The sequence below is a fragment of the Xenopus tropicalis genome, chromosome 6, assembly GCF_000004195.4.
Source record: "Xenopus tropicalis strain Nigerian chromosome 6, UCB_Xtro_10.0, whole genome shotgun sequence".
NCBI lineage: Eukaryota > Metazoa > Chordata > Amphibia > Anura > Pipidae > Xenopus > Xenopus tropicalis.
In genome coordinates, this window is record NC_030682.2 from 60,124,096 (window position 1) to 60,140,719 (window position 16,624).

A 16,624-nucleotide genomic window follows, 5' to 3' on the forward strand; every position below is an offset into this window, starting at 1 on the left:
AATTCCTCTCTGGCTTCTGGTACTTTTCCCTCTCTCTTCAAACAAGCATGTGTCAAACCCATTCTTAAAAAGGCTACACTGGACCCGTCCTGCCTTTCTAACTACCGTCCTGCCTCTAAACTCCTGGAACGTCTTGTCTTTTCTCGTGTAACTAACTTCCTCTGCACCCTTAATCTGCTGGACCCTATGCAGTCTGGTTTTCGGCCTGCGCACTCCACTGAGACGGCCTTATGCAGAGTGGCAAATGATCTCCAGACTGCCAAGGCCAAAGGACGCTACTCGGTCCTCATTCTCCTAGACCTTTCCTCTGCTTTTGATACTGTCGACCATTCTATTCTTATGCAAATTCTCCATTCTCTGGGTATCCGGGATCAGGCTGCATCCTGGTTCTCTTCCTATCTCTCTAACCGCTCCTTCTCTGTCGCTCTTACTAACAAATCATCTAACCCGGTTCCGCTTAGTGTGGGGGTGCCTCAGGGCTCTGTGCTTGGTCCCCTGCTGTTCTCCCTGTACACTCTCTCTCTAGGAGACCTTATTTCTTCTTTTGGTCTTAAATACCACCTATATGCAGATGACATCCAGATATATTTAGACACCCCTGCACTAACTGCTGATTTCCAAACCCAGATTGGTAACTGCCTCCTGGCTATCTACTCCTGGATGAACCGACGCCAGCTCAAACTTAACCTAGCTAAAACAGAGCTCATGGTCTTCCCGCCCAAACCTGGCCCTCCTCCTCCTTTCACCATTACTATTGATGGCATGACCATCAACCCTGTAAATTCTGCACGCTGCCTTGGGGATATCTTTGACCAGTCCCTCTCCTTCTCTAACCATATTAATAACACTGCCAAAACCTGCCGCTTTTTCCTCCGCAATATTGCCAATATACGCCCCTTTCTTTCACAAGCAACAGCTAAAACACTAATCTATGCCCTTATCCTTTCCCGCTTAGATTACTGCAATCTCCTACTAACCGGCCTCCCAGACTCCCACCTCTCTCCCCTGCAATCAATCTTAAACTCTGCTGCCAGGATCCTCCTGCTCTCTCCTAAGAGGGATCCTGCTCAGCCTCAATTAAGCTCACTAGCATGGCTGCCTGTCAAGCAAAGGATAGCTTACAAAATCCTTCTGCTGACATTCAAAGCCCTTCACTCCTCTGCTCCTCACTACATTACTTCACTGGTCTCCCTGCATGTTCCTGGTCGTCTCCTCCGCTCCTCTCAGAGCCTCCGTCTCTTTACACCATCCACACCCACTGCGCTCTCTCGTCTTAAACCTTTCTATCTCGCTGCTCCTTACCTCTGGAACTCTATCCCTGAATCCCTCTGTAGGGAAAACTCACCCACTCTAAGAAAAAACTCAGCTGTTACCTTCTGGAGCACTAAGACATTATTTTGCCCAGTCCTGCGCTTAAGGGCAAATGCCCATACCTGATGCACTCTTACCTTCCAGTTTGTGCCTGTATGTTACCCAACCACTCAGATTGTAAGCTCTACGGGGCAGGGACCTCCTTCCTACTGTGTCTCATACCACATGGCACTTATATATATATATATATATATATATATAGGTTTACATATATGTATTTATTGTATTTATTATATCTGTGCTGCCACAGCAGTAGTTCTGTCCACATTTTAGATACAGCAATTCTCAAGTGTTGCCAATCTCTTCATATGTAACTATTTCTTATACATTTTGGGCTTTATGTATCCTTGCACTTCCCCCTCCCTCTCTCCTCTGGCCACTTCTAGTACTGTGTCCTTGCTGTTGTTTATTATTTACTTTGATATTGGCTCTGCCACCTGATTACATCACTTCCTGGTCCTGAGAGGAAGCAGCTGTTTCATTTGTAACAGTCATTTTGCCAGGGCTGGTGAAATCAGTACCTACACTCATCTCGAAGCAAGCCTATCCAAGCATCGTTGGTATGTTTGCATTTTGTTTAATGCCTGCTTATTATAAGCTGTGTATTTTGCTGTTATGTGCATTCTGGTTGTAGTTGTGATTCACTATTTTTCCCTTAGCAGCCAACTGTTAGGCCCCACTAGGACTGTATAATGTATATAAGATATTTATATATGCTCCTGTTGTATATATCTGTATTTTACATACCCAGAATGTATTCTTATACCATTGTACTGTTTGTACCTACAGTTCTACCTTCTTTTGATCATCATCATTAAACAAGTTCAAAACTTATACAGTGTGGTGATTGAAGGGCGAGTAAACTGCCTGTTGATTCACTTCTCACAGTGATGGGAGCAGGACAGTAGAACAACGTTGGACATAGGCTGTGCTTGGTCTGGATAGTATAAAAACGCTAGACATAGGCTGTGCTTGGTCTGGATAGTATAAAAACGCTAGACATAGGCTGTGCTTGGTCTGGATAACAGAACAACGCTGGATTTAGGCTGTGATTGGTCCGGGCACCACACCACTACTGAGCAACGTGGTGCAGCCACAGCATCCACCACAGCATCCACCACAGCGTAACTGAAGGTACTAACACACTTAGTTACTCATCTAGCAACACAAAGATGTCTGAACGTTCATTCAAGACCAGATCTAGGGTGTCATGCTCATCCAGACACTCCTATCGATCCCATGCTTCTGAGACAGCAGCACTGGTCAGAGCTGAAGCAGAGGCCATCAGAGCACAAATAGCCTTTGCTGAACAAGAAGCAGAGATAAAGAAAGAAAAGGCATGTTTAGAAGCTTCACTAGAAGTGCTGAGTTTGAAAAAATCAGCAGCAGCTGCAAAAGCAAAGGTGTTAGAGGCTGCAATACAGGCTGACTGTGACATCAGTGATGAACCGGACATCCAGTTTGACTTAAAGCCTGAAACAGTTATACAGCAAACTCAAGACTATGTACATGAACATTCCCAGATGCGCAGCTCACCCGATCCAGTCCCAGAGGCAGGAGACATGCGTCTACACAGTGATGCAGGCCTGCCACTTCAGAGAAGTCCCCAGCAGCAGACCACTGCTTACCAACACTCTCCTTTCACTGCAGATACACCCCCTGATGCCCCTCTGATTAGGAATCACAGCAACTATAAACTGTCACAGTTGCCTGCCAGCATAGGAAATCCTGCGACCAGCAACAAGCAACATGTCACTCCACACTACCAAGTAGATTCTACAGACTGCCACAGTTATCCCCTGTCTCCACAAAAGGAAGGGACTTACACCCGCCCACCAGACACCAGAATGATACCACCAGCTAGCCGCTACCCAGACTTACCAGCTCACAACCAAGACATGTCAGATCTGGTAATATTCATGGCTAGACGAGATATCATCACTAACGGACTTGCGCAGTTTGATGATCTCCCAGAGAATTATAGGGCCTGGCGAGCTTCATTCAGAAATGCTGTAACAGATCTAAATCTTTCATATAAAGAAGAAATAGATCTTCTGGTGAGATGGCTGGGCTCCAAGTCAGGTAAACAAGTAAAACGCATACACGCTGTGTACGTGAACGACTCTAGGAAGGGTCTGCAGATGGCGTGGCAGAGACTTGACGAGTGCTACGGGGCTCCTGAGATCATAGAGGAGTCACTGTGGAAAAGAATTGATGGCTTTGGGAAAATCTCTAACAAAGATCATCAGAGGCTCAGAGAGTTAGGAGACCTGCTGATGGAACTCCAAGCAGCAAAGGAGGAAGGTGACTTTCCAGGCTTAGCTGTTCTGGATACAGCTCGAGGTATAAACAGCATTGTGCAAAAGCTACCATTTTTCCTGCAAGAGCGGTGGATGACTCAGGGTTCTAATTATAAAGAGCTGCATCATGTGCATTTCCCACCATTCTCTTTCTTTGTGAACTTTGTCACCCAACAAGCAAAGAGGCGCAATGACCCAGGATTTATTCTGGCTCCTCAAAGCTTCGATGACCAGAAACCAGAAAGAGACCTTCACAAGAATGCCACTCACAGAACTCCTGTTTTAGTGCGCAAGACTGTCATCCCTTCAGCTACACCATCACAGAAGGAGTCCACCAGTCCCAAGACGACAGATCTTACCCAAGGTTGTCCCATACATCACAAGCCCCACTCTCTGCTTAAATGCCGTGGCTTCAGGACAAAACCCTTGGAGGAAAGAAAGACTTTCCTAAGGCAAAATAACATTTGTTATCATTGTTGTGCATCTACTTCACATGTGGCAAAGGACTGTGGTAAGATTATCAGTTGTGAAGAATGCAATAGTGATAGACATGTATCTGCCCTGCATCCTGGTCCTGCCCCATGGTCTGTGAAAGCTCCAGCTGAGGGAGAGCATGGCGGGGAGGGACAGGAAAGTAGTACAGCAGCACCAGTAACAGCTATGTGTACTGAGGTTTGTGGAGGAACCCATAAGGGTCAGTCATGCTCAAAAATCTGCTTAGTCAATGTCTTTCCTACAGGGCATAGGGAAAGAGCGATAAAACTGTACGCAATCTTAGATGATCAAAGTAATAGATCGTTAGCCAGATCAGAGTTTTTTGAGCTCTTTGGGTCAAAGGACCACCAATTTCCCTATTCTCTCAGAACCTGTGCAGGTGTGATTAACACAACTGGGAGGAGGGCACACGGCTTTCACTTAGAATCTCTAGACGGACAAGTGACTGTGCCACTACCCACACTCATAGAGTGTAATGAAATCCCAGATGACCGGACAGAGATCCCAACCCCTGAGGTTGCACTACACCATAAGCATCTGAGATTGTTAGCAAGTCAGATACCCAAGCTTGATCCTAATGCCCCTATCCTCATTTTGCTAGGCAGGGATATCATTAGGATTCACAAAGTAAGAGACCAGATCAATGGGCCACATGACTCTCCTTATGCCCAAAGACTAGACTTGGGATGGGTAATAGTAGGCAATGTATGTCTAGGTGGTGTCCACAAGCCAGACCTAGTGCGTAACCACTACACCAATACTTTAGATGACGGCCAGAAATCCTTTTTTGCCCCACTGCATTTTAAACCACAAAGACAACGCCTGCCAAATAACAAGACCCAGGTTTTACATTGTTTTAGGTCTCTACAAAGGTCCTTTAGGCTGAAGCCTGATATGAAAGAACATTTCTTTGTATTTATTAAGAAAGTGATCCAGAATGGCCATGCAGAAGTAGCACCACCCCTTAGTACAGAGGAAGAGCGCTGGTATCTGCCCCTCTTCGGAGTGTATCACCCAAAAAAACATCAGCACATTAGGGTGGTCTTCGATTCAAGCACTCAGTGCTGCGGTACATCTCTTAATGATGTCTTCCTAAAGGGCCCAGACCTCAACAACAATCTCCTTGGGGTGTTGCTCCGCTTTCGGAAATACGCTATTTCTTTTGTGGCCATACCATACAAGTACCATTGTACTTCTGAAAAAAAAAATCACCAATCCAGGCATATTGAGTGGCCCATAGGTCGAATGACTAAGACTTTCCCTGACGAAGATGGTAGGGTCTGTAAGGTAGAGGTCAAACTCACAAAAGAAGGAAGTTCAGGTTTGTTTGTTAGACCAGTTACAGAGCTCGTCCTGCTTTTACCTCCTTAAAGTTCTCTTCAAGGTTTAAGTTAAATTGTGGTATCTCTTAAAGATACCAGGCGGGGAGTGTGCTGCCACAGCAGTAGTTCTGTCCACATTTTAGATACAGCAATTCTCAAGTGTTGCCAATCTCTTCATATGTAACTATTTCTTATACATTTTGGGCTTTATGTATCCTTGCACTTCCCCCTCCCTCTCTCCTCTGACCACTTCTAGTACTGTGTCCTTGCTGTTGTTTATTATTTACTTTGATATTGGCTCTGCCACCTGATTACATCACTTCCTGGTCCTGAGAGGAAGCAGCTGTTTCATTTGTAACAGTCATTTTGCCAGGGCTGGTGAAATCAGTACCTACACTCATCTCTAAGCAAGCCTATCCAAGCATCGTTGGTATGTTTGCATTTTGTTTAAAGGAAAAAGAAAGGTAAAGTCACTTGGGGGTGCCAAAATGTTAGGCACCCCCAAGTGACTTTAACCGCCTACCTTTTACCCCGGGCTGGTGCCGCTGTCAGGAGAAAACAGCACCAGCCCGGGGTAGCTGTCGGCACTTCCTCCTTCCGGCTTCGCTGCGCGCGCATGCGCAGTAGAGTGAAAAGCCGAACTTAAACATTTAAGTCGGCTTTTTCGCTCTACTGTGCATGCCCAGCCACCGGCAGTTTAGGAAGTGGAAGGCGGAAGGAGGAAGTGCTGCGCTCCAGGTGCCCCGGGCTGGTGCTATTTTCTCCGAACAGGGGCACCAGCCCGGGGTACGAGGTAAGCGGTTAAAGTCACTTGGGGGTGCTTAACATTTTGGCACCCCCAAGTGACTTTACCTTTCCTTCCCCTTTAATGCCTGCTTATTATAAGCTGTGTATTTTGCTGTTATGTGCATTCTGGTTGTAGTTGTGATTCACTATTTTTCCCTTAGCAGCCAACTGTTATGCCCCACTAGGACTGTATAATGTATATAAGATGTTTATATATGCTCCTGTTGTATATATCTGTATTTTACATACCCAGAATGTATTCTTATACCATTGTACTGTTTGTACCTACAGTTCTACCTTCTTTTGATCATCATCATTAAACAAGTTCAAAACTTATACAGTGTGGTGATTGAAGGGCGAGTAAACTGCCTGTTGATTCACTTCTCACAGTGATGGGAGCAGGACAATATCACTTGTCCTCCCTGTGTGTAATTTTGTATTCTGTAAGACTGTACAGCGCTGCGTACCCTTGTGGTGCTTTATAAATAAAGTTATACATACATACATACATGGTTAACAAAATGCAGTGATGTGAAAAATGCAAAATTCCAAGGAACACACATGCCACTGGGGTTGCCATCTGTTCGGTTTTGACCCAAATATTTTGGTTTTTCTAAGGTCTATTCAAGTCTCAACTGCCTGTGGCAACTCTACATGCCACTAACAACTCAAAAGGCCCTTTTATATTGTGTACTGTTGTGAAGGAAGACAGAAAACAAACAAGCAGAACTCAAGTCCCAAGTAGTTGTAGTTTAAAAACTGGTAGGCATAGACAACTAATCTTACTGCAATCAGGTGCGTTACTAGCGAGCCTCAATCTTGTTTGCTTTAGGCAAGTTGAAAATCGCTTGCAGAGAATACGCCCCGCTACTGTCACTTCAGCCTACCTTGTGCCTGCACCCAAATAAAGGGAATATGCTCGGATGCAGGCACATGTAGCCGATATCCGCCGAAAATATAAAGTCTCACGTTTTTTGGCGGATATTGGGTACATGAGCCTGCACCCGAGCGTATTCCATTCATTCCGGTGCAGGCACAAGGTAGGCTAAATTTACAGTAGCGGAGCGTATTCTCGGCAACCGTTTTTCCGTGTGGCATTAGGCTTATGTTTTCCCACCACAGCAATATATTTGCACTAAATTATACAGAGATGTCCCAGCAAAACCGATCAGTGCAATCCAATGTAATACAGTAAAGCACACATGCGTTCTTCCTTTCTCCTTATTTATCTTTTTGTTCTGTAGCATGGCAACTAGGCAGTGGTTCATAATGGGAAATGGGTGCAATATATACAATATAATATTCTTTTGCATGTTTGTCACACTTAAATGTTTCTGCTCATCAAAAACCGTTAACTATTAGTCAAAGATAACATAATTGAACACAAAATGCAGTTTTTAAATGAAGGTTTACGTTATTAAGGGAGAAAAAAAACTCCAAATCTACATGGCCCTATGTGAAAAAGTGATTGCCCCCCTTGTTAAAAAAATAACTTAACTGTGGTTTATCACACCTGAGTTCAATTTCTGTAGTCACCCCCAGGCCTGATTACTGCCACACCTGTTTCAATCAAGAAATCACTTAAATAGGAGCTACCTGACACAGAGAAGTAGACCAAAAGCACCTCAAAAGCTAGACATCATGCCAAGATCCAAAGAAATTCAGGAACAAATGAGAACAAAAGTAATTGGGATCTATCATAGTTACATAGTTACATAGTTACATAGGGTTGAAAAAAGACCATTGTCCATCAAGTTCAACCCATCCGAGTAAACCCAGCACACAACCTATACTAACCAATCTATACACTCACATACATAAACTATATATATACAACCAGTAATACTAACTGTAGATATTAGTATCACAATAGCCTTGGATATTCTGCTTGTTCAAAAACTCATCCAGGCCCCTCTTAAAGGCATTAACAGAGTCTGCCATTACCACATCACTAGGAAGGGCATTCCACAGCCTCACTGCCCTCACCGTGAAAAACCACCTACGCTGCTTCAAATGGAAGCTCTGTTCCTCTAATCTATAGGGGTGACCTCTGGTGCGCTGATTGTTTTTATGGGAAAAAAGAACATCCCCCAACTGCCTATAATCCCCTCTAATGTACTTGTACAGAGTAATCATGTCCCCTCGCAAGCGCCTCTTTTCCAGAGAAAACAACCCCAACCTCGACAGTCTAACCTCATAGCTTAAATCTTCCATCCCCTTTACCAGTTTAGTTGCACGTCTCTGCACTCTCTCCAGCTCATTAATATCCTTCTTAAGGACTGGAGCCCAAAACTGCACTGCATACTCAAGGTGAGGCCTTACCAGGGACCTATAAAGCGGCAAAAATATGTTCTCATCCCTTGAGTCAATGCCCTTTTTTATACAAGACAGCACTTTATTTGCTGTAGTAGCCACAGAATGACACTGCCTGGAATTAGACAACTTGTGATCTACAAAAACCCCTAGATCCTTCTCCATTAAGGATGCCCCCAACACACTACCATTCAGTAGATAGTTTGCGTTTATATTATTCCTACCAAAGTGCATAACTTTGCACTTGTCAACATTGAACCTCATTTTCCAGTTTGCTGCCCAGTTTTCCAATTTTGTCAAATCGCTCTGCAAAGCGGCAGCATCCTGCATGGAACTTATAGTTTTGCACAATTTAGTGTCATCAGCAAAAATAGAAACAGTACTCTCTATGCCCACCTCCAGGTCATTAATAAACAAGTTAAAAAGTAAAGGACCAAGGACTGACCCCTGCGGTACTCCACTAACCACACTGGCCCAATTAGAAAATGTTCCATTTACCACCACTCTTTGTACTCTATCCTTCAGCCAGTTTTCTATCCAATTACAAATATTATGTTCTAGGCCAATATTCCTCAATTTGATCATTAACCTTCTGTGCGGTACTGTATCAAACGCTTTAGCAAAATCTAAGTAGATGACATCAACTGCCATTCCAGCATCAAGGTTCCTGCTCACCTCCTCATAAAAGGCAACTAAATTAGTCTGGCAAGATCTGTTACGCATAAAACCATGCTGGCACAAACTAATAGTATTGTGAACTGCAATGTATTCAACTATCCTATCCCTTATTACCCCTTCCAGAAGCTTTCCTACTACTGATGTCAGACTAACAGGCCTATAGTTTTCAGGCTGAGAACGAGATCCCTTTTTAAATAACGGCACCACATTAGCAATCCGCCAGTCTCTCGGCACCATGCCAAACCTCAACGAATCCTGAAAAATTATGTGAAGAGGCTTGGCAATCACAGCGCTCAGCTCATTTAATACCCTGGGATGAATCCCATCCGGTCCTGGACCTTTGTTTACCTTTACATGTTCAAGTCTCTTTTGAATTTCCTCCTGAGTGACCCATGCGCCAGTAGCTAAATTACTAGCACTGGGTATATTAAAAGGGAAGCCTTCATTATCTGGCTCCTCAGATGTATAGACAGATGAAAAATAAGAGTTCAAAATTTCAGCTTTTTCCCCGTTCTCATCAACCAACGTACCTCCCCGTGATAATAAAGTTCCCACCCCTATCAGTCTGGTAAAGGTTATAAAGCCATTTCTAAAGCTTTGGGACTCCAGCGAACCACAATGAGAGCCATTATCCACAAATGGCAAAAACATGGAACAGTGGTGAACCTTCCCAGGAGTGGCTGGCCGACCAAAATTACCCCAAGAGCGCAGAGACAACTCATCCGAGAGGCCACAAAAGACCCCAGGACAACATCTTAAGAACTGCAGGCCTCACTTGCCTCAATTAAGGTCAGTGTTCACGACTCCATCATAAGAAAGACTGGGCAGATTTCCAAGGCGCAAACCACTTTTAAGCAAAAAGAACATTAAGGCTCGTCTCAATTTTGCTAAAAAAAACATCTCAATGATTGCCAAGACTTTTGGGAAAATACCTTGTGGACCGACGAAAAGTTGAAGTTTTTGGAAGGTGCGTGTCCCGTTACATCTGGCGTAAAAGTAACACAGCATTTCAGAAAAAGAACATCATACCAACAGTAAAATATGGTGGTGGTAGTGTGATGGTCTGGGGTTGTTTTGCTGCTTCAGGACCTGGAAGGCTTGCTGTGATAGATGGAACCATGAATTCTACTGTCTACCAAAAAATCCTGAAGGAGAATGTCCGGCCATCTGTTCGTCAACTCAAGCTGAAGCGATCTTGGGTGCTGCAGCAGGACAATGACCCAAAACACACCAGCAAATCCACCTCTGAATGGCTGAAGAAAAACAAAATGAAGACTTTGGAGTGGCCTAGTCAAAGTCCTGACCTGAATCCTATTGAGATGTTGTGGCATGACCTTAAAAAGGCGGTTCATGCTAGAAAACCCTCAAATAAAGCTGAATTACAACAATTCTGCAAAGATGAGTGGGCCAAAATTCCTCCAGAGCGCTGTAAAAGACTTGTTGCAAGTTATCGCAAACGCTTGATTGCAGTTATTGCTGCTAAGGGTGGCCCAACCAGTTATTAGGTTCAGGGGGCAATTACTTTTTCACACAGGGCCATGTAGGTTTGGATTTTTTTTCTCATTTAAAAACTGCATTTTGTGTTTACTTGTGTTATCTTTGACTAATAGTTAAATGTGTTTGATGATCAGAAACATTTTGTGTGACAAACATGCAAAAGAATAAGAAATCAGGAAGGGGGCAAATAGTTTTTCACACCACTGTATAAATTTATATTGTATTATATTATATTACCCAGGTGCACGGTAAAAAACATAGAATACACAAAAAGACCAGCAACACCGGGTTTTTTTAATGAAAAGCTAAATGTGTATTAAGTAGGAACATACAGACAACATTACATTTTGGTCCCTGTTGGACCTTTCTCAAGGTTTTTCACTAATAAAATCCTGGTGTTGCTGGTGTTTTTGTGGAAGATATATATTTATTAAGATAAGCAGCAAAAGGTAACAATAACAATTGGATCTACGAAGAGAACAAGGTTATTGGTTGCAGGGGTCTGTGACCCCCAACAACCAGATAGAATTTTAAACTACATTTTGGAAAAAGATACCTGATGATAAAAAGGCAAATTATAAAAAAAATATAGATCAATTGTAATACTTGCTAAGAACCTGGCAAAATATATCCTAAAAATGCCAATTGCAGACTTGCTTAGAACCTGTCAATTTAGAGCATACAAGAAGTTATTAAGGTGACTGTCTCCTTTAAAGCCACAATGCACAATAGAACATTCTTCAAGTCACCCAGGGCCATTGGTTGACTGATGCAAAAGGGCAATCCAATAAGAATCATGACAGCTCTGTTTAGCCCAACTACAATGAAATCCTATATCCGGTCCAATGAATAATAATTAAATGTGTAATGTTGGCCAGCAAAAATTGTACAGTACATTAGGTAAAAATTAGAAGATTGATATAGCTTTAGTTATAGTAGAGTGCTGTGGAATAGACTGACATTTTAGAAACATGTGTTAATAATAGTAATAATAATAGTAGGGAACCTGTAATGTTTGTAAGGCCTGCTTTGAAACTCTAGGGAGTGGGAGAGAACCAATTTTAACCAGCTCAATGTAATAAAAAAAAAAAAAAAATAATCACACCCATAGAGCAGAAAGAAATCAATAAAATTGCCAAGTGCACATTTAGTGGTTGGTTATTTGCATTAATTTATTACCTGCTTGGACCTGATTTCCATTATGCTTATGCTGTATGTATTTTTTTATTTATTTAAAGTTAAGGTGTGGACCAGCAGGTGGTGGTCAAATATGGTAAAGAAACAGCAGAAACATTCCCGTCTACAGAGACACAGAGGGGTATTCTTTTATTATTTTTTTTGTTCTTCCTTTTTTGCATGTATACAAATGTTCCAGTTGCTTCAATCGGGTGTGCAGCTCAATTTGTGAATCAGCTGTTATTGCACAGATATCTGGCTTAAGAAATAGATTTTGTTCAAAGGTCAGTGGCTTAGGTACACTCAAAAGACATAGCCATAAAATAAACATCATACATTGAATTTTAAAGTATACTACTGAAAATGATAGAACAACATGTGGCTGAAATTTGTACTACTATTGAGAAAAACCCAATCATGTAATAGACTTGTGTGGCTACTCTGTAAGGCTTCTCCTACCCTAACACAAGAACAAATTTCAATGACAACTTATGTCAAAAATGGGTAAACAAATACAAACAGTAGTTTAAGATGACCCTAAAACCTACGCCATTTATATTGTGCCCTGAGTTTTAATGTACAGTTGAACCCCTATTTCAAGTTTTTCAGGGGGACCTGAAAAAATTAAAATGTAATGGTGTAAAATCCAGAAAAAATTAAAATCATGATAAAAGACATGCATAAAAAGAGAAAACTTAAAACCAGGGTATGTAAAACTGAGGTTTAATTGTATCTGTTGCAGATAAACATTAGGATTCCTGGGCTGAATTCCAATGCTAGGAACCCACTTTAACATGCTAGTCTCAATTGTCTGCTCTGCATATCATAAAACACACTCTTTAGTAAACACTTTTTACAATGCATGCGTGTTTAGTAGCGATTCCCAGGTGGTTATTTTTTGATCAGCTGCTTCTCAAATGCAAGCAACCAGACCCCACTGGAAAGTCTACTCTGCTACCAGGGCCAGTTGTAATAGCATGGTGCTTTTCCTTGCTATTTATTGACTTTGCTTAGCAAAAAAAAAAAAAAAAAACAACTGGTCTAGACATGCTACACATGCTTATGTTTTGTGCTTCAGAACCAGTCACAGCCTCTTAAGATGCACCCCAGTTGACAGTTCTGGTGCTGCTGACAATTATCAGGGAAAGACACAAAATTATATATCTGAATTAATCATGACTGCTGCATCAGCAACTTTAATAGATAGTAGTCTTACCTTCTGCCAATGTTTGGATAATATGAATGACTTAACTAACATTGGAAATGTAGAAGTTATATTGGTAAGTTGTTTAGAATCAGGGCCCTCTTTGGCTCTTGTACCAGTGAATATTTGTACGTAAACATATGTTCTATGCATACACTCATCTAGTATACAGACTGCAAAATTTGTTGGCACAGAGATGTCTAAATAACAATATAGGATTCCTTTATGCAACACTTTATATTTGTGCAAATAAAGTACAACCTTTTTAACTTAATTACAGAGCTGAATGAAAACTAAGACGAATTAACTGCCTTAATATACAAAATGTCAAATTATTAGAGCAATTGTTAGCAATGCTAAAAAAACAGTAGGCAGCAAATGAAGTACCTTCACGTGAAAAGTGTCCTTAAAAAAAGTGCTATTAATAACTGCACCCCAAAAACTTAAAGTGATACTGACACATCTACATAAAAAGTTACCTATAGGTCATGTTTATCATTTTTCACTGATAGGGCTGCTTTTGTAAGTAATTGTTACTTGAAGTTCCTAAACCCGACTGTTTTGCCAACCTGACTGTCCCTTCTCAGCCTGTCAGTTATAGCTTCTAATGCTAACAAACTCCTGCTGTAGAAATATGGCCGCCCCCTCATAGAGAAAGATGGGGGATCAGATAGGAAATGTAAAAGCCTCAGGAAATACATTTATGGCAAAATTATAAAGCTCATGCAAAGACAAATGTTATGAAAGATGTAAAAAAAAGTTTAATTTCTGGTGTCAGTATCACTTTAAAGTTCAAATTGCTAAATTCAACATTATATTTATAGGGCCAATATGCCTTCATTATTTTCTATTTTGTATTTTTCTAATGGTAATATTAAGAAATACATGTGTAGTTAAGTATTGAGTATCATCGGGAAAGGCATTAACTGGCTCCTTTTTTTTTTTTTTTTTTAGCACATTTTAGACATGCAATTCTAGGGCTCATTAGAGAAGTATTTGCCACTTGCCAAAATGTATAATTAACTGTGGGTTGGCTACCTAACACCATCTTTAAAGCATATTTTTGAACTTTGTGGTTAAGAGTCAAACTGCTCTCTGCATAGGATACAAATTCACCTTTTTGGATGCCTGAAAACATGACAGTAAAGGAACCAAAATCCATGCAGAGTAAACGTTACCTTAAATTTCACAGCTAGCACCATTCTTTGATTGCACACATAGGTGAATCTGATGACACTGTTCTACACTGGCATCAATACTGCTTAAAGCCACACATGCAGACAGCTATTGATCTTAACTGCAAACTCTGTTACTAGAAACACAGGGTGGATTTTGTCTAGAAACCACTCAGTTGTGTATTTTCAGGACGTACTTTGTCCCATGACAGTCAGTTGCCATTAAAATTAACAGCTGTAAGCACTGATGTAAAAACTTGCCACACACACACATACATATTTTTATAGTGAATAATGTACCCTCTATTGTAAAAAAAGGATATTATAAGTCACTAAGGAGTTACATGACCATATAAAGGTGTAAGGCCAGGTACTTTTATATAGGCTATGTAATACATATACTACATAGCCTTTAGCAGCTCATTTGACACATATCCAATTCACACAGAAGTTTATACAGAAGAAATGAAAGTTCATACATCTGATTCCTCTGTACAGCAAATAATTGTCTTGCTGACAAATAACCTGGCCCTTTGAAAAGGACCCCCAGCTACACTTGGGCAAATCAACCCAATAGAAGTAAATGCAAGATACACTACCTGTGGACTTTCAGAAGCAGCTTGCACCTCACTCCCAACACTTTAGGGTAGCACATAGTAGTCAGTCCTTGCTACTAGGGAATTTGCCTCTTTATGAATGAGAGTCCTCAAATTAAGAGGTAACCGTTTGTCTAGTCCTTATCAAACACAAAACATGCAGCGTGAGTTCCACAACACAGCTCCGGTTGCTCTTCTTTCTCCCAGAGCAGAGCACCTAAATAAAGTGCACCTTTTAACTAAAGGCGAGGCTAATCAGACCTCAAACCTCAGCAGCATCACATACATACATACATACATACATACATCAGCATACATTCTCATATTCTCAGGCGTACTATGGTTTTCATTTGATACATTTTTATGCAGCACTCGATAATCCAATGTTGAAAAAACATTAATGAATGCATATTTCAAGTGTAAAATAAAACCTGACAAACAATTTAGAGTTGTAAATAACCCAGATTCAGCATGCCAAGTTAAGAATGATCAGTTCATTGCACAAGAACGGAATAGAGCTGTAAATCATTCTATTTTTCTGAGAAATCCTAGAACTAAACAAAGCTTCCAGGAACAAAACTAGACCCCAGCCAAACCTCCCTGCTGGATTTTTACTAAAAAGATTTTGGAAAAGAAGATCTACTGCACAGGCAGCTTTTTATTTATTTTTTTGCCACACAGACAGATTTAATAAAACCATTTACATGAAGACTGCATAGGGAACGTGTATATATAAATGTGTACGTACGTATTTTATAAAGGCCCAAGATAAGAGAATATTTCAACATGATTTATTGCTAATCTCTAAACATGCTGGTTGCCACAAACATTTGATATTATTCTTTATTTATATAGCACAGACATTACACACCACAGTGCAGAAAAAAACATTCACATCAGTTCCTGCCCCAGAGGAATTTACAATTTTGCAGTCATACACATTATGGTCAATTTTATCAGTAGCCAAATCAACCTGCCGGAATGCTTTTGGAGAGTGGGAAGAGCACCCAGAGGAATTCCACGCAACCACGGGGATAATATACAAATCTCCCTGCAACCATGTTCCCTTACTGAGAATAAACTTGTAACCCCTGCACTGAAAGACAGCAGTGCTACCCTTGGACATTTGTGTATTCTAAAATCTTGTGCTTTCCCACTTTAGGGGTATTTCCTGGATGCAGATTTTAGTAAGAGGGGGTGCTGGAGAGGAGAGCTCATTTATTAATTGACATCCTGTAGCCTTAACAAAAGCATGAATTAACAAATAAACAAAATCCCTACAAAAAGCCACATTACACAAAGGTCGCTTATTCAGCATTACATTTCCCACATAATCATCATGTACAATTTCAGAAAATACAGAAAAATTCAGAAAATACAGGAAAGTTTGGGGTAGAATGACAACACCATTTATTTAACACAACCAAAATTTTGAATTCTGAAAAATTTAAATGAGGTACTTTGGAGTAAAAAAATTATAGCAAACAATCTAGATGCGTTACAAAACTTTCAATAATCAACTCAAAATGGTACTTTTAATGATCTGATTGGCCACATACTTTACAAAAAAAAAAGACATAAGATCATGAATATGAATGCCCAAATGTATCCAAGAACATTCTTAATATAAACTTTAGTAACCAGGGGCATAACTACAGAGGAAGGAGACCATGCAGTTGAAGGGGGCCCTAGTGAAGCCCTAATTAAATGA

At 41.0% G+C, this 16,624-nt stretch overlaps 2 protein-coding genes across 10 annotated transcripts in view; one reads left to right on the plus strand and one right to left on the minus strand.

The window, feature by feature from the left end:
• grb10 (growth factor receptor bound protein 10) overlaps positions 1 to 16,624 on the minus strand; it is a 138,726-nt gene that overhangs the window by 65,800 nt on the left and 56,302 nt on the right. The window lies entirely within an intron of this gene.
• Positions 1,612 to 6,673, plus strand: LOC116411460. Its single transcript, XM_031903497.1, has 2 exons — positions 1,612 to 5,918; positions 6,566 to 6,673. Exon 1 carries the CDS (start codon positions 2,544 to 2,546, stop codon positions 5,535 to 5,537), a length of 2,994 nt encoding a protein of 997 aa, XP_031759357.1. The 5' UTR covers positions 1,612 to 2,543; the 3' UTR covers positions 5,538 to 5,918; positions 6,566 to 6,673.